The following is an 18,348-nucleotide window of genomic DNA, read 5'->3' as shown; positions in this document are numbered from 1 at the left end:
GAAACAAAACAAAAACAGATATTAAATTGCCTCACACCAGGATTGTGCTTGTCACACATGGGAATATCTTGCAAGGCTGCATCACAGGCATTGGAATCCTCTGTTTCTCACTTTGAAGGGCAAAATACGCAGTGCCACATGTGGAGGAACTGGAGGGCTGCGCCCCATTTCCTTCAGGAGTAAATCTTTCTAATGATGTGGCCTCATGGCAGGTTGACAGGGAGAGAGAGGACGTAAATCACCAGGATCACAATGCGAGGGAGGCAGGAAAACCGGAGGAGAAGAGTTGAAAAATATATGGGAAGAGGAAGAGGAGGAGGAGAATAACAGCTTGACCTGAGAGCTTCAAGCTACAAGGTTACGAAGCAGATGTAGAGGGACAGGGTGTGTGTCCTGGAGTGATTTTACCGGTCATATTGTGAGGACTTGGCTCTCTGAAGGGGGCAAAACCAAATCCCGGTGATAAGGGTTGGGGTATGTGATGTAGAGGCCGTGGATACGTACCGGTATTGTCAGGCATAGAGGCCTGGTCAGTGTTTCTCTCCTTCTTAAAGACGATGTTGCCAAACTGAAGCACTGCAGACACCACCTTCAACATGGCTACAAGAACAGGAATCCAGAGAAACCATCACGATCATACCTGATCTCTGACTCACATGATTATGTAGTGTGTAATACATCTACACACTGACAAACAAGGTTGTTTCTTGAGTACTGAGGGAGGGTCTCGTCTGAGAGCGAAATCAGTTATGTCTCCTATTTTAGGAGAGCATGTTGGAGAAAACTTAAAAAGCGCTATGTGTAATATAGCACCACGTGAACACCAAAATGAATCTGTCCAAGTTTTATTCTTCACTTCTGCTCTGTTTTCTCTAAATATACAATAAATATGAGCATTTAAAACTCTTTCAATATCATGGCAAAATTCCTGTTTGCCAAGAGGTCTATTACATCAGTTACCCAGCTGACCACTCTGTCTTCCTTTTATCTAATTCATTTACTTTAATGTGGATGCAAATAACCTTTCAAAACCAGGAAATAAGCCAAACAGATAAGTACACCTACATCAAAAGTTGCTGCCCAGTGTTAAAATGATGTCACCAGGGCACACAAGACGTGGAATAAGTGAGGTAACGTCTAATGAAAACCATACCCAGAATCTCCTCATGGGAGAAGCTCATGATGTGCATGGCCTCCATGGTCTCATGGAAGTTGTCTTTGTCCTGCTGGCCCGGGATCGGGATGTTACCATTGGACAGGAAACGGTAGTTGCTGAATCCTTCCAGAAGCAAGTCCGCTGTGGACAGAAGAATAGTTACAACTATGGTTAAAAAAGGGCAAAAGTAGCTGGAGATTTACATCAGTTCTCACATTACAACTGTTAAGGGACTGACTTTACAATGTTAAATTTTTGCCCTGATTGTTTTGGTCAACAGCTACGACAGACATCTTTCAAGCTTGTGCACTCACATCGGAGATGCTCTCCAGCTCCAGCCAGCAGCTGGTAGAAAATATGGAAGGTGCGTTCATCTTTGGCTTGACGAATAGCTCTGGATTTCTCCAGTAAGTCTGACAGAACGGTCAAGTGAAAACAAAAACACTTATTTGCTGATCAGTATTTCAAATTGTTTTATGTCGCAATAATATATAATTATTCCCTAATGCAGGCCTCATAGTGCAATAAGAGACAGCATGCTTTTCAGGTGAACAGAGTTGAAAAAGGATACAGGTTTCAATGTTGGCTCCAACGATGTATCCAGTCACGTCAAAGTTGACCCGGATGAATTTCCCCTGCAGACACAATAACAGTAGACGGATTCTCAGGGAGAACACAAGGCAAGATAAGCTGTAATCAATTGCTTCAGTACTGATCGCCACAACATACAAAAAGACTTCTGTGAAGGAGCGTCAGATAAAATAAACAATGATTACATAAATAATAAGCCAATATGATAATCCATCAAGAACAGCGTTACAGACTCATCGACAGGTCTGAGTACGAGGGAGTTTTGCAGCTTTTTTCATTTGTAACACATAGAGGCCAGTTTTGAAGTTTTACTCGTAAAATAATTAAGTGAGGCGGCCCGGTGGTGCAGTGGTCAGCACTGGTCCCTCACAGCAAGAAGGTTCCAGGTTCAAGTCCAGGCTCCAGCACAGGATCTTTCTGTGTGAGTCTCCATGTTCTCCCTGTTCCTGTGTGGGTTCTCTCTGGTACTCCAGCTTCCTCCCACAGTCCAAAGACATCAAGAGGGGACGAGGCTGAGTGATACTCTAAATTGACTGTAGGTGTGACTGTGAGTGTGAATGGTTGTCTGTCTCTATGTGTTGGCCCTGTGATGGACTGGTGACCCGTCCAGGGTGAACCCCGCCTCTCGCCTGAAGGCTGCTTGGATAGGCTCCAGCCCCCCCGTGACCCTTAACAGGATAAGAGGTAGAAAATGGATGGATGGATAATTAAATGATAAATTCACTGCAGTTTTTATTCAGCAAAGGTAAACTCATTCACTTCGTGAGCTGTGTTTCACACCAATGCTGATGTTCATATTGAAAAACTACTCATGGTTTAAGACCATGTTCCACTGTTTTTATCCTAACATTAAAGATGTAAAATAGCGTCTGCTAGCTTTGCAACTTAGTTGTGCATAGTCCCTGTAAAATAAACAAACAAATAAATAAAGGTGATTGGCATAATAGTTGGGATGTGACTATTTCATGTTTTCTTAAAATTAAAATATGTCAATATTATTTTACCCAAGGTGCGCCCATCCTCATGTGTGAGGGTATCAAACTGAACCATTATACATCGTCTCTCCACAGTTCTGTATCGGTGCGAATAAAACCACCGTTCACAGGAGTTTACACTGTTGCCGCTCTGGGAGCTCTGGCCGAGGGCATCGGCGGGGATGTGCACTTCAGGAACAGGGCCATGGACATACGTCTGGTTATGCAAGAGTTCTGTGGCTGGAGTTGACGGCCCTCCACCACGCGCTTAGTGACATCTTGTCCACCTCAAAAGACCCCCCTGTGGCAAAGATGTCTGCTGGGTTGCTTTTACATAAGATAACTTCTGACTCACACAAACACCCACTTCTTTGGATCTTGCATTATTTTTTCATTTTTATTATCTTTAGCATTTATGCAGTGGGTGGAGATCAACTCAGACCTGCTACACATGAATAAATCTGCTGGTTGGAGTTGACTGAAAGGTTCCAATCCACTAGAAGACGCAGCGCCTCACAAAAGTTTTTACCCCGTTTCTTATTTTGCTGCCTTACAACCCAGAGGTAAAATGTATTTTTGGGACATTTATATCATAATTTCCACAACATGGAAACCACGTAACCACAAAAGTCAGTACTTGGTAGAGACACCTTTAGCAGCAGTTACAGCTGCAAGACTCTCAAGGTATGTCTGTAAGCTCGGCCCATCTAGCCACTGGGATTTTTGCCCGTTCTACATAAAACCGCTCCGGTTCCTTCAAGTTGGATGGGTTCCCCTGCTGGTGAAAAAGATCCCAACCACTTGGTGTGCTTGGGATGATGAGAGGTGTTGGATTTGTGCCAGATATAGTGTTTTATCAATTATTTATTTATAAGGTTCTATTTCTGTCTCCTCCGACCAGAGTATCTTCTTTCCCCAATACCTTTGGTAAACTCAACCGGTGTTTCCTAATTTCTTTTTCATGAGCAACGACTTCTTTTCTGGTCACACCCCCCATGAAGCCCACATCGGTGGAGTGTACAACTTTAAGTGGTTCTACGGACAGATCCTCCAATCTCTGCTGCAGAGCTTTTTAGCCCTTTCAGGGTTACATTTAGTCTCTTTGTTGTCTCTCTGATTAATGCCCTCCTAGCTTGATCATGCCTTCCTTGGCAGTTTTTTTTTTTTTTTACAGCGTCATATTCTTTCCATTTAGTAATAATGGATTTATTGGTGTTCAATGCAATGTTCTAACTTTCAGACAATTTTTTTTTCAACCAAACTATGATCTGTACTTCCCCACAACTTTGGCCCAGACCACTCTGGAGAGCTCCTTGGTCTTCGTGCAGTGTTGCTCAGTGGTGTTGCTGACTCGGGGACTCTGAGAACAGGTGTATTTATAATGAGATCACGTGATGCTTAGACTGGATGCAGTTGGGCTTTATTCAACTGATTCTGTGACTTCTCCAGGAAATTGGTTCTGCAAGATCTTATTTTGGGGCTTGTTGCACAAGGGGTCAATACACGTGCACACACTATTTTCTTTTTTTTTTTAGATTTTCTTTTAAACAAAGTTTTTTGTTTTTGTTTTCCATTTCAGTCCACCAATTTCGACTATCTTATGTATGCCCGTGAAATAAAACTAGAATAAATAATTTTACTTCCTGGTTGTAATGCGACTAAATAGGAAAAACGCCAAAGTGGGTGAATAGTTTTGCAAGGCGCTATAATAACACGTCACCTAAATCTGACCCAGCTTCCAAATTCAGATCAGCCAAGGTCACCGACATGGCCAGAGACATTTGGACAAGCATATTAAAAATCTAGCCCCCTTTTATCAGCACAGTACTTACAAAACGAGATGAGTTGTCATTTTTCACTGTCTTAGCATTTCCAAAAGATTCAAGGATAGGGTTGGCTTGTAAAAGCTGACGTTCCAGTTCACCCTGGAAAAAAAGAGGGACGTTAACAGCAATCACGTCCACACTTTAAATTCAACATAAAAATGATTAGAAAATAATTCTCATCCACAGATTTTCAATGGCTACTGAAACATACCGAGAGAAAAAAACAAAACAAAACACGACAACCATGCAGACAAAGACAGAAGGTTTTGTGATTTACACAGAAAAGACCTCACAGAGACTGTCCGTGAAACAACCGAAGTCAGAGAAAAGATGAAAGCGCTTGTGACAGTCAAGAAAATACAGACAACATTAGCAAACAACAGCTCCAGTGATCGCTGTTGGCTGTTGTTTTAAACATCCTTTCCATTCTGGTGTCCAACAACACGACTACCATTCTGCTAAAATAAAATTCCTTTGATCAATTTGAGCATGAAATTAAAAAAAAAAATAGCCTTTAATCAATACTTCACCCAAAATGTACATTTTATCTTTCAAATACTCACTAACAAGTGTCTTGAGTTCACAAATTTTTCCTTCCTGCATCACTATTTTTTTGGATTCCAGACTGCAGAAAGAACCAGCCAAGAATATTTAGCTTGAAGCTAATGACTGCACGGGCTAAAGCAACAAAACAGAACAACAGCCCAAAAACATCCTTTTTGATAATGCAGGAGGGTAAAATTGTGATAAGGTCAGAAAACAATGTTTTGGGTGAAGTATCTCTTTTTAAAACATCTAACTGAGCCAACATTGAAAAAAAACAAAACAACTTAATCTCAAACCACATTTTCAAAGTTTTATTTCTGAAGCAAAAAACTGTCTTTAGAAATCTAACATTTTGTTATGACGGCGTTTCACAGAAGCACGATACTTTGAGAAGCTGAATAAATAAATAAATGTCACTTCTGTAGCTGTTAAGTGGCCCATTATATTCCCACGAGGCCACATTGTGAGCTTTGTCATGACCAGAGAATCAATGCTGGGAGGAAACTGTCTTTTCTCCAACCTTATTTCTCTTCTTGTGGCTAAGTGGAATATTTTCTCAAAATTCAGAAATAAATGTGTAGCTGAGGTTCTAAGGGCCAATTTTCCACAAAAAGGGACTCTGAGGGATGAGGAATCAGCATTGTACTCAGGATGTGAGACATGTAATGTGATCTTTGGTTGGAGAGCACGATGGGCTGCTTTTAATTGAGTTTTTGGAGCGGCTCGTACGAAGCAGAGTTGAAACTGGGTAAACCTGGGTATGTTCCAGCTATCGGGGCAGCGTTACAGTCCACAGAAGGCGAATGATTCAGGCCAGAAGTCTTTGTTTCTATACAAACACACTCCAGTGGCACAGCACGATTGCTGAAATTGTTAATTGGAAAGCTTTACTCATGTGTGGTCTTTATACACACAAAAACAAAAACAGATTACAAATCCCAGTGGGGGTCCAATTGAGCAGCATTAGAAGCTGACCCACATCCCTGTTGTAAAATGTGCATGTCAGCCTCCATGACAGGCTCCTCTACCTCACATGGTCACTCGTTGTGTAGCTGCAATTGAGAAAAAGAAAATCCTCTTCCTCATGTTTCAATTTCTCTGCTTTTGAGAGCAAATATTTACAGCTACACGTTTGTCTCTTCTGAGGCTGTCTGGCAGGCCATGGAGCAGACTTTGGGACAGATTGAACGGAGTAAAAGAGGATCAGTCAAACTGTTCCACTAAATCTTCCGAGGGAGTGGCCAGTTGAGGATGTGTACTCACTCGCTGGTAAACATCTGCTCCTAAGATCACGGGGTCACACAAGTATTACAAGTCACTCTTTTCACAAGCAAGGACACTCCTTGGATGGGATACAAAGAATGTGGACAGGAACAAGCTGATGTGGAGAAGTCATTTGGGCCAAACTGACTCCTACTTAGCGTTGGACCGAGGCTCTGCAAGGTCTAATGATTAAAATGAACTGGCTTCAAATTCAAGAAACCATTTCGATGATTCATTCGTGTTAATCTAGAATAAAAATCTTGAGAGGCGGCTGTTGTCTGATGGCCGAAAAAGTACAAATTTTGCTTCCAGCACACGAGAGAGTTATTGGGAAGCACACAAGAGCTGTATGTATTAGCCAGTAGATGCAGTATTAGTACATAGAACATTCATACATTGTAGTTCATTAATAAAGATTAAAGCTGTGATGGATTCCTATGACAGGAGATTTCCTCACATTGTAAGTAATATTAATGTGAGATTCCTGAAAGAAGAACTCATGCTATGAAGAGGTTGAAGCACAACTACAGCAGGCGGATTAAGGTGGATGAAAAGCATCTATGGCCCAGCTTTAAGCAACAACAGTACAACAGTATTTTAGTGAGTAGAGACTAGATGGCAACAGAGTGAGTAAAGCACCCCTTTTATTTAGTAAGTGAAGTGAAATAGGAAAAACTACATTCTACTCACATAAAACAGGGGTCCACTCTGTAGGACATGAGGAGATTCAGTTGTCATCATTGAAAGTAAATAATAAATTGCATTAATGTCATGGATAAACTAACTCTGTCCCTTTAGGCTGAACTTTTTTGAAATAGTTCCTAAGTGTCAGAAAGGAAGTAAAAGCTATGGCAGTCAGCAGAGATGTGTTTGGTTTCTAATCCTGGCCCCCAAGAACCCCATTACTGCCGGTGTTACAGACTGAGACACGGGCTTGGTTTGTACCCTGAATCTCAGGGATGCTGTGATTCAGTCACCATAAACCTGCAGTCCAGGGTCCTGATGTTTTAAGTAGTGGGGGTAAATATGCTAACATGCTAACTTCAGGATTTCCTCATCTGGCAGGACAGGTGTGCTCACCAATTTGAGCAAATATATTCCTGAACAACCCTATGATCTATCTTGAGCATCATTTTTGCAGCACCAAAACTAGCTACAGTTCATACAATGTAAAATGAGGCAGTGATATAATAAGAGGCTATCACAACAACAACAACACATGCGTGTGATTAGGTTTACTGAGTGTGAATCACAGATAATGACAAGCATTTACAGTGCGGCACATCCAATGTACCTCACATAAATACACAATAAAGGAAATCTGAATATTCATGCCAGTTTGAAAAGTTACTTACAACTGCATTTTGTGCCTGACAGAGAGAGACAAAGTAAAATGCAAAAATATTTTCAGGTTCACCAGGCATCTTTATTAGAAACAGAAACAATCAGCTCAACAGGCTGGTGTCTGTGAAACTCTTGCTTCTGACTCAAGAAAAGTTTGAGAGGTAAATGGTAGAGTAGCATGCACATGAACATTGCATAAGAAAAAAATCAAGACTTGCCTGGAGTTTCACTGGTTTAGGAGATTCTGGCTGTTTGTTACAGATAAACAAATGCAAAGTGTTAGACTGAGTGGCGCGCGCACACACACACACACACACACACACACACACACACACACACACACACACACACACACACACACACACACACACACACACTAACACACACACACCTGCTGCCCAAAGCCATGATGCCTGCATATGTGGTAGGTATCATGGCGATGCCATTTGTAAGATGGGTACGTCGTAGCAACCAGCAATATCACTTCAAAAAAGCTCACAACAATTTCCCGGATCTAAACTGCAGTCGTCTTTTGTCGCGATCATCACTACAGGTTGGTGAAAATTTATTTTCAAAGGGTCGTACGTACAGACATGACATGATATGATATGATACGGCGCAACAGTGTATTTACATACAAAACATTACCAATCGTATCTCTGTTGTATTTCAGTTCATGGCAACAGGTTATTTTTGATTTGTGCGGCACACAGGAGTTAGCAATGCAAGGTAATATCAACAAGTCATCCGTAGCAGCAGATATTGGTCAGGTTTTTTTTAATGTATCGGTTAAAAGTTTTGCTCAAGTTTCTTCATATTACACTTTATTTTCATGTCCATGTTACCAATATTGGATGTGCTCGCTGATGGAGGATTGTTGGGTGTAGCTCCATTGAAGGAGTGTGGTGCTGGACCTGCTCTACTAGTAAAGTGTCATGAGACGACTTTTGTTGTGATTTGGTGCTGCACAAATAAAACTGACTTGACTACATTTGTCACGAAGAAACAACGCGGTAAATACATGATTTATCTGCTTTTCCAAACGTTATTGAAATTATGTTCATGTTGTTATCATTCACAATGTCTACTGTGTTTTTCAGAATGTAAATGCCATGTTAACATTTTTCATACAGATAAAACTGTCACTGACAAATATCAGCTACTTGCCAGTTCAGGCAATATCTGCATGTCAGATATCGAAAAGTCCAATGACGTGCATCGCTAACAAAGGAAGGACGGAGCATCGTTTTGGTTCAGGGAATACTCACAGGAATGTTGTGGTCTTTTCTTCCTTTGTGGGATGAGGCGACGTGCGCCAGGTACTGAATGACCTTTTTGGTGTTTTCCGTTTTTCCAGCTCCGGACTCACCTCTGTCAGACAAGAGAGAGCAACAGACAAACAGGCTTGCTCAGAGGAACGTGTGAAAAACCATTAACGGCTTCAAAGGAATCCTTCACGTCCACACCTCCGCAACAAGCTGAACATAAAAATAGGTGCGGACCGCAGTCACATTTAGGGTTGGGGGGACACGGAGAAAAGGGAAAATTACAGTACAGACATATTTGACATTTACACATGTCACTCTATTTGCAGTGGGATTACAAGTCGCGTGAGAATCGATGTTCATCACCTGCCTGGAAATAAGAGCTGCAACTGTAATTTTCCTCTGACTTTTCAAACATTTCATTTTGTGACACATCAAGTGTATGATACGATTTTTAGACGGCAACATGTTGTTCATCCCCCCCGGACACATTTTCACATTTAGACGATATGTGGTTTATACTAATATACTGCCCAGTACTTGTCACATTTCTTGAGACGATGTGATTAGATTTTACAACCTGTGAAACTTTCAAATATGTCCCAAATATGTTTTTATCATTTTAGTCCAGTCAGCGAGTGGTTAGTCCAGGACTAATCGTCAATTTGGGAGATGGAGAGGAACGCAGAACTTGCAGCTGCTCACCACCTTGCAGATTAATAGTTTAAATCTTTTGTTGGACACATTATTTTTGACTAAAGTCTTCTTCTGAAATGCTGCATGGGACAAGTATTACCTGTAGAACTTAGTGAGAAGCGCTGAGGTCAACTGGCTCTGAACCATGTGCATATCTACCATGTCCATTAGAGATGCACCGAGCCACATTTGTTCAGTTGATTCTGAGCCTCTCTTCTTGAATGTTAAAATTACTGATGTTGTTGTTGGTATTATGTTCTAGATTACATCATGATATGGTAGTGAAATCAATAGACACATTGTTATTGTTATCAAAGGCGCAAAACTAGACACAAACGCTTTAAAATTAAATGTTTTCAAAGCAATGCACCTGAACTGTGAATGGATCAGTGAGGAGTCTCTTTGCTACGTTAATGTGACACTTTGGTCCATCGCAACTTATGAAGTGGAATATGGATCACTTTGAGGATCAGCACCATAGAACTGATATCGGATCTGTGAATAACATCTGTGTCTGCATTCAATTCCAATATTCCCAATCAGATATTCCATCGCTAATGTCCATAATTTGAAGAAAATCTACTTCATGACCTGTAATACGTCACATCACTCGGGGCTCGTGATAATATTAGTTCTGTGGGAATCAGCGTCTCATCTTAGTGACGGGTGAAAGAAGAGAAGAGCAGCAAGCGCTCTCCCAGCTGTCATCAACATCAGCCACAGCCGGTCCAGCTGTGCAGCCCGCTGTCTGTGGGTCACAAACATCTACGGAGTTACTGATCCATTTCTTCCACAGCTACTTTGTGGCTTAAGTCACTACAGCAGTGTTTCAGAGGCGGGAGCTGCTGTTGATGCTGCTGCTGCCTCGTCCAAACCTGAAAATTATACATCAGAAACTGAGCCAGTGGAAATTTGGATGATACGCTGAGTCTTGTCACAGAGGTAATGTGTCGAACAGATACTCCTACAACTGTAAGTCCTGCATTTAGAACCTCAGAAGTACAAAAGCGGCATCAAAATATCTTCAAAGCACCTAAGCTAAATGTAAATTGCAGAATAACATATATGACTTATAGTTATTGATGTGTAAATGTGCTTAAATATATGAATAGTTGTATATGGTAGTAGTGGGGCTCACTGTAATCGTTGCATACTGCTAGATAGCTTCTATAATAATATATTGTGATTTAACATTTCATTTTATCTTAAATCACAAATGTGAATCTGCAAGTATCAACAAAGCATTTCTAAGTAGTAGGATTGAGAGGAAAAATATGGGGGTTAAGCTACATTTTTTTTCCACTCGGAGAAGACAAAAATTTGCAGTAACGCTACCCTCTTTTAAACAACTAATATCAAATAGGATAAATATCGTTTAACGTCTAGACTCACGCTCATCTGATTATGTGTCTTTCTCCGCTGTGTATTTTGTGAGTGTCAGTCCTGTCTACAAATCGTGGTTGTGGTCATGTGGACGTTAAGCCCGCTTTTTGCTGCTCTCTCAAGTCTTTCGGAGCCAAGAAAAAAAACATTTGTGGGGAGCAGTTTAGATTTAGAGCATAGCTGGGGTTTTACAGTAAGTGCAAATTTGCATACACCAAGTATGCACAAAATATTGTTTTTCTCTCAAGGTCAGCAAGTGTGATGTGGCTCAAAGTAAAGCCTGTGAGAGCAGCGCGTGAGTGCTGGCAGTCTTTTTGAGTGCTATAAACCCGGGGGTAAACATGTCTCTGCTGTTAGCCTTGAAATGCTGGCTGTTCGATTCCTCAGCTCCACTGTTTCAAAGGAAAAGCCAAAAAAAAGGCAAGTGCTGGCTAAATCATGTCTGGTGAGGCTTCTACATCTAGCAAAATGTTGATATAGACACACATCACTGCCAAAACCCTTTATAATGCAATAAATACTACACAGTGAACCACCATCATAATGTTTATTCATATAAATGGATGATAACTTACATCTAAAGTGGTTTAGATGGTTTACTGTTATGAAAAAAAAAGTTAGATTTGATCTATATTGATTTTTTTCAAATTCCGAACTTGCAAAATAATGTCAGCTCAAATAGTCAACTGACTAATTTGATGACTAATCCAAATCTCAAGGTCAAGAATGAACTCGTATGCCGGTACACACTAACCTGCACTGCTGCCCTCTAACTGAGACTGTTCTCAAATGCAACATGCAACTAACAAACCTTAGCAAAGGAATAATCCTGCTGCTTTTAGCAACATCATCATCATGAAGAATGTAATGTGTGGAAGCATTTGTATTTGGGGAAAGTTTGCAACAGCCTGAAAGTGACTCTGTGTGTTAGCAGCAGAGCAGAAGCAGCACGGAAATCATGGGAGCTAAATCAATGTTCTATATTAGGTAACAAAGGGGGGGTTTGAATCTATTTGATTAGTTGTCTCTTCTTAGAACTTGATCTTTTTTGAACTTCAACTGTCTTTGGAAATTGCATTTCCTTTTATTGTTATTTTGGATTGGATCCTTTATATATATATATATATATATATATATATATATATATATATATATATATATATATATATATATATATATATATATATATATATATATATATATATATATATATATATATATATACACACATATATACATATATACATATATACACACACACATGAGTGGAAGGACAAAATAGCCCAAACACCTTGACGCTGCTGCATGAGGTACAGGGCTGCAGCGTGGTTTTTGTCCTGTTTTTTACACTTTTCTTTGGCTGCATTCATCTGTAGATACTTGTTACTAAAATGGTGCCAGACGGCTGTGTAACAGAAATGTCAGGCAATCCTCAGTCCCACATTTCTCATAAGTAGCAACGGTCTGGTCAGTGTCACTGAGATTTACAACGACAGCTAGTCCTCCCACACTGCTCCTGAACTTGGGTAATACTAGTTAACTCATAATAATGACATTTTGTTTCATTTTAGCCTCACAAATACATGTGGTGTTATTTTCTGAGTGTTAAATGGAAAGGTAGTGTGTGAGGGTAGGAAATGAACCCCGCCTTTATGTTACCAAACTTTGGTAATAGTTTGGCTAAATAAGATAGATGGGGGTCTATGTACCTAGAATTGTCTTGCACTGAAATAAGAACAGTTTGGATAAAGCAAAGAAACGGGACTGTATACTCTGTATACTCACGTGCAGAGAATGGACTGGTCCTCTCGATCTGTGGGAGACAACAACAGGGGGAGAGAGGGAAGGGGGAGACAGAGGAAAAGTCAGCCTCAGCAGTCTGTCTTTGACCAAGCCTCTACTGGGCTTCGTCAAGTTTTGATTGACAACATCACTGCAATACTGGACCAAAATAAACGTCTTATCAGCAGATTGCACATTTAAAGGTCAAAGTCTTTCTAATGTGTGGATTTGAGCTTGTCGTCGACTTTAAACATCACTTTTTTTTAAATTTATCTGAAATATGAGATTACTTTAATCAGTGTTTTTCTGGCAGTGCTTTCAGGCTTCACGACATTTGGCCACATGTATTTCCTGGAATGCCACCTTAAGAAGTGACACCGTGAGTCCAAGTACTGCACAGGAGATAAAGCTACTGTAATGCCAGCTTCACCCTGGTAAATAGAAAGTTGCTGAGCATGAATTTGATGCTTGGATTATAAACTATTTCAGGTTTCGTGAAGCCTCGTTAAACTCTGTGTTATACTGCATCACGTATAAACAAATTCCATAACATCAGCCGGAACTGAATGATTTTTGCGTCGTGGTTTAGTCATATGTAATGTTTTTGCCCCCAACATGAGCACTTCACAAACACTTGAGGGTTTATCATGAGAGGCACTGCAGTAAAGAATGTCGACAGCAATTTCCTGAGGCCTAATTTACCACGTTTGAAGATTGAGAAACAAGCCAACATTAAAATTGAATAGAACCTCTGACATTTTTTTCCTCATATTTTGATTTAAAAATGACTTGAATAATGGAAAAAAATCTCACGGATTCATTCTTTCATCCAGCAAAAAATTATTTTCATCTCGTGTTCCTGGTTTTTAGGACTTTCATGAACTATCTGCCATCAAATTGAATAATAATGTATTATGACACCAATTTAATAGCACAAATATATCACAGTTTATTGATGTTTCTCCTGTTGCTAACAACTACTGTTAATATCTTTCATTGAGTATAATATCTGGCTTTCTTTTCTTCCATTACACAGAGTTGGGCAACATTTCTAATCTCTGAAAATCCAAATATCCTCCCATCCTGGCCGATGTGTTTCCTGGCTGAAACAGCAACCAGACTTCAGTGATGTAAATGAAGCTTAACATCAGTTTGGGATCTACTGGATGTTGACCAGAGCAATGAAGGATCTCTAGAAACTGCCAACACATTACAAAAACACAGTGTGCAATCAAAAGCAAATGCACAAGTCCCCAGTTGCAACACGTTTGCACAAACAGTGATTCGATTCTTTTGCTGTCAGGAAATGTTAATGTACTGAAGACGATTTTTCACTGTGATCATGAGGTAATAAAACCTTACATTTTATGTGCGTAAGCCTCTGAGGTATTCCTGTTTGGTTTGTCTTGTGAACCTTGAGTGGGGTGAGTTATCAATATAAAGGTTCTTCAGGGAAACATAACAGAGATGATGTCATGGGAAAAAAATATTCCCTCTTCCCGCCAGTGGCCCCCACAAGGACAGGGCCTCCTGCAGAGTCACATGGCTGTCTGAGCTGCAAGAAGTCCAAGATTAGATAAAAGTCATCACTCCTCTCTGCACTACATAACTTCAGCTGCTCATCAGAGCTGAAACCTTGGCCCTGACTTTTCATCCAACCAGATGTCCCAAGCTGACCCTTAGGATCTATATCTGTCGATCCGAGTATATTTCTAAGGATCAGACTGGCTAAACTAAGGGAAATGGTTGTTATTTTATTGTAATCAGCAGTGTTTGCCCATCTCAGGCTGCTACTGTTAAAAACGCTGTGTGTTTCTCTGCAAGTCGGTGTGTGGAATTTGGCAGGGACAGCTTGCAGGGTCAGATACGCCACTGAGCGCTCCTGAACTTTTACAGACTTCAGCAGAGTGATATGGCTTCTCCTGCAGTTTTTCATTATTATTTTTCATTAAACTGCGTGAACAGTTTTATTGTGCAAGTTTTTCAATTGACCAAATAGTCTGAGGCTTAACAGTAAGACTTCCAAATTAAATAATTCCTCAGTAGCCATGAGGACACCAACACATTTCCAACAAAACGAAATGCAGCTACTTGAAACTTGCAGATTTCATCCTGCAGGATAAATGATCTCATCTCTGTATGCAACAATATTTCTCAGCTGAGCCTGCGCATACACCATTATTACACTGGATTTATCACAATGCCTGCAGGTTAGATAATTTCAGAAGTGACTGGTGATTGGCATGCTGGTGCTTTGGTAGATTAGGTTGGGAAGCAAGCCATCAATAACACAGAGAGGTCCTTTCTTCTCTGACTTAAATTATGTCCATTTAACTCAACATGCTAATTCCAGCCTGAATAATCAAATGAATCATAGATATTTCCTAAAATCTATCTCTTGAGGCCTGGCTGTTCCACTGTTCTTCACCCCACTGCCCCGTTTGCATCTGTGATGCCTCTCTCCCGCTGGCCTCAGGACAGTCTTGGTAGCACTCTGCTGTCAAACTGTGCGCTGCAGGGACCCCTGCCCATGCTATGGGCGTCAACCACCGCGGCGCCGTGGAGCCGGTGAGTTTTACGATTTCAAATGAAACAAATTTATAAGTGATCTATTCCTGAATCAGAGGAGGCAGTCAACGCAGAGCTGCAGGGTTCATGGAATTTATGGATTAGGACAATATCTAAATTGAAAATCAATATTCGCACGACCTATAAACATGTCAGTGCGAAAACATGAGCCATTGTCAGCTGCTCATTCTTCAACAAGGGCAAAGACTTCAGTCATTTAGAACCGGTTCAGTCTGGTGCCCAGTTAACTACCATTCACATTAAGAGTTGTCTTCAGGCAGCAGTACAACTTAAGACACCTCCTGTGTCTGTCTCCAGTTGTAATAAATGCATACAAAAAATAACAACAAAAATGAAAAGATTAAAATCATAAATCCAAAGCAGTGTTAAAGAAATCATAGTTTATATTTAGGCCATATTGCCAAACCCTCAGCCAGAATTTGTAAGAATGATGAGCTATTAAATCTTACTGCAGTGGTCAAACACACCCACATACTAATAAATTATCTGCAGTGGAATGATATTTCCCTGAAAGCTGAAGAGATGAGAAAACCATTTCTATGCACTTCCAGCAACAAGCTAAGAGGCTGAGATCGTTTTAAATTCTGCTCTCTGTATTTGGAGTTCATGATCGTGAAATACAGGCTCCTCTACCTGTCTTTTGTTCTTCTCAAACATTCAGGTGTACAACGGATTCATGTCACCTTCAAGAAGATGTCAACAATTCATCAGGTTTATAAATTTAGCTGTCGCATCAGAGGTAAGCAAACTGATCTGTGCATCTCTTGTGACAAGCTAAAAAAGGGTTTAGAAGCACTGCTCGAAACCATGCTGAGGATATTTAAACTCATTATGTACATATTTCATCCTAGGATGGATGACACCGACACAGGTGAAGGTTTCCTGGACTGAAGTGCTGACTCTGTTCCCTTTGCAGTAAAGATGTTGAGAGGTATCTGACTGAGGACACAGCTGGATGGCTCATCAGGGACAACCTGGGTTTCCTGGCTTTCACCAGCAACTTCCCGCAGTTAAATTCTATGACAAGGGGGACGGGCCTCACACACGTACACTAAAGCTAGCCTGATCCTTCAGGAACTCTCAATCTATCATGTCAACTGCTGCTCCACGCTTGACAGCACAAAAACACACACACGCACACATGCACGCACGCGCGCACACACACGCACACGCACACACCTCTTTATTCACAACCCTATCTGAATCGCACACAAACAGTAAGCTGGTGTCTCCCTTATCAGAAGCGCTGCAGACACCGTTGGGAGACATGATCCAGTCATTGTGAGACGCTTCCATTTCCATTCATCAACTTGCTGATACGGCTACCATGTCAACAACATCTGCAGACTGTAATGCACTGATTTGGTAGAGACGGGAGAGGCCCTGCTATTTCTGTAACATTACTTGAGGGTCATAAGGGCTGTTTCGCGGGTTGCGCATGATTGGTGGAGCGCTTGTCAGCTTCACATGACTACATTACTGTATGTCTGGAGCAGCTGGGATATAATAAACAGACACATCAATGTAAGAAAATAATGAATGCAGAGGCTTCCTTACAAAATACTGAATTGTTTGACAAGTATGAAAATGATCTGCCATCCAAAAATGATGGAACATCTTTTATAGTTCTAAATATTCACGCCAAGACGTAGTGAAGCTGTTCTAGTGGCCTGACACATTCCCGACACTTTGTGGTGATTTTCCTACATTTATTCAATTCCCACCTGAACAATATTAGTTGAGTGAGAAGAACTGAATCATTTTGAATACTTGACTAAAATGTTAACAGATGATAGAAATATAATAGAAACCGTACAACTGTACAATAGTGGATTCTTTTTAGCCGATATCAAATACGCCTATAATGTTTACCTTTGGTAACTTCTGATAAAAAAATTGTCTTCATTTCCAAAACATTTGGAAACGCACACACATACATGCCTCATTGTTTTGTTGTCATAAACAAAAATTGATGACGAACGAAGACAACACAACGATATAATTGTCAGACAATGGATGGATGCAGATATTTGATTTTAAAAAATCACCAATATCCACTGTTAAAATGATGTTGATGATATTATCTTTCATCACTGGTGAAAATATGTAAAATTTGAGATTAATGGTTTGAAAGAATATCATAGAAGTGCTGAAGGATACGCAGGTGTTGATGGAGCAGCTCTGCATCAGCAGTGTTACAAATTGTTGACAGAAATATTTGAGGATGTTTTGTCTTAGACACCAATAGCTTTGCATGTGTTGTCTCCCTCCCTGTCAAGGAAAAGGGAGAAAAAGTTGGGGGAGGAGGGGGGTGGGGGGAAGCTGATCTCAGCTCTCAACACTGAGCTCATTGTGAGGCAGTGACACGCTGGGCCTGGGCCTGTGTCCACCAATGACAGCTAACACCTTTATTTAGAAGTGGCAATAAAGATCAAATGCTCATCTAAGAAACTTGTCATGCATGCTGATGTAAGCGTGCATTAGAAGTGTCACAGCAGGACAGAAACCTCCACTAATGAGTAAACAGCTCAACTGCATGAGGTAAGGAAGAGAACCCCTCAGTATGAGCCATGAGATACTGTCTACTTGGATGAAGGAAATAGAGCTGTTCCTACACTGACTGTGAGTCACAACCTCACTGTCGATGTTCCAAACTGACACTTTAAGAAGCCTTTACACAAGTCATCAGCTGCAAATTAGAATCCAAGCTGTTTGAGTAATTGAGCACTTGACTACTCAGCTGTAAAAATTCATTTCCTATCCACGACTTTCCTTGCTGCTAAAGCTACGACTAACTCTGGTTCAAACAAATTCCGTTACACGACTCATTGTATGATCATTCTTCTTGGAAACGTGAATTGAAATAATTAATCTACAACAAAAGCAGCCAGAGGAGTCAAACTGAAGATGGATGGAGTGGTGCTGTGATATCA

At 40.6% G+C, this 18,348-nt stretch overlaps 1 protein-coding gene across 9 annotated transcripts in view; it reads right to left on the bottom strand.

The window, feature by feature from the left end:
* Positions 1–18,348, bottom strand: part of myh10 (myosin, heavy chain 10, non-muscle) — a 58,167-nt gene that overhangs the window by 23,525 nt on the left and 16,294 nt on the right. For 2 of the 9 annotated variants that reach the window (XM_086211147.1, XM_086211151.1), the window contains exons 4-13: positions 12,830–12,857; positions 8,969–9,071; positions 7,919–7,948; positions 7,712–7,726; positions 7,047–7,064; positions 4,554–4,646; positions 1,728–1,791; positions 1,471–1,569; positions 1,154–1,297; positions 505–600 (exon numbers count right to left, since the gene is read on the bottom strand). In XM_086211147.1, the coding sequence (XP_086067273.1) occupies positions 505–600; positions 1,154–1,297; positions 1,471–1,569; positions 1,728–1,791; positions 4,554–4,646; positions 7,047–7,064; positions 7,712–7,726; positions 7,919–7,948; positions 8,969–9,071; positions 12,830–12,857 (690 nt within the window). The remainder of the gene's footprint in view (positions 1–504; positions 601–1,153; positions 1,298–1,470; positions 1,570–1,727; positions 1,792–4,553; positions 4,647–7,046; positions 7,065–7,711; positions 7,727–7,918; positions 7,949–8,968; positions 9,072–12,829; positions 12,858–18,348) is intronic. The other 7 variants (XM_086211148.1, XM_086211153.1, XM_086211150.1 and 4 more) reach the window with 4 other exon arrangements.

Source organism: Aulostomus chinensis, chromosome 8 (assembly GCF_037954235.1).
Source record: "Aulostomus chinensis isolate RoL2024-O1b breed Wild chromosome 8, RoL_Achi_v1.0, whole genome shotgun sequence".
In the NCBI taxonomy this organism is placed as follows: Eukaryota; Metazoa; Chordata; class Actinopteri; order Syngnathiformes; family Aulostomidae; genus Aulostomus; species Aulostomus chinensis.
This window is presented reverse-complemented; position numbering and strand designations above follow the sequence as displayed.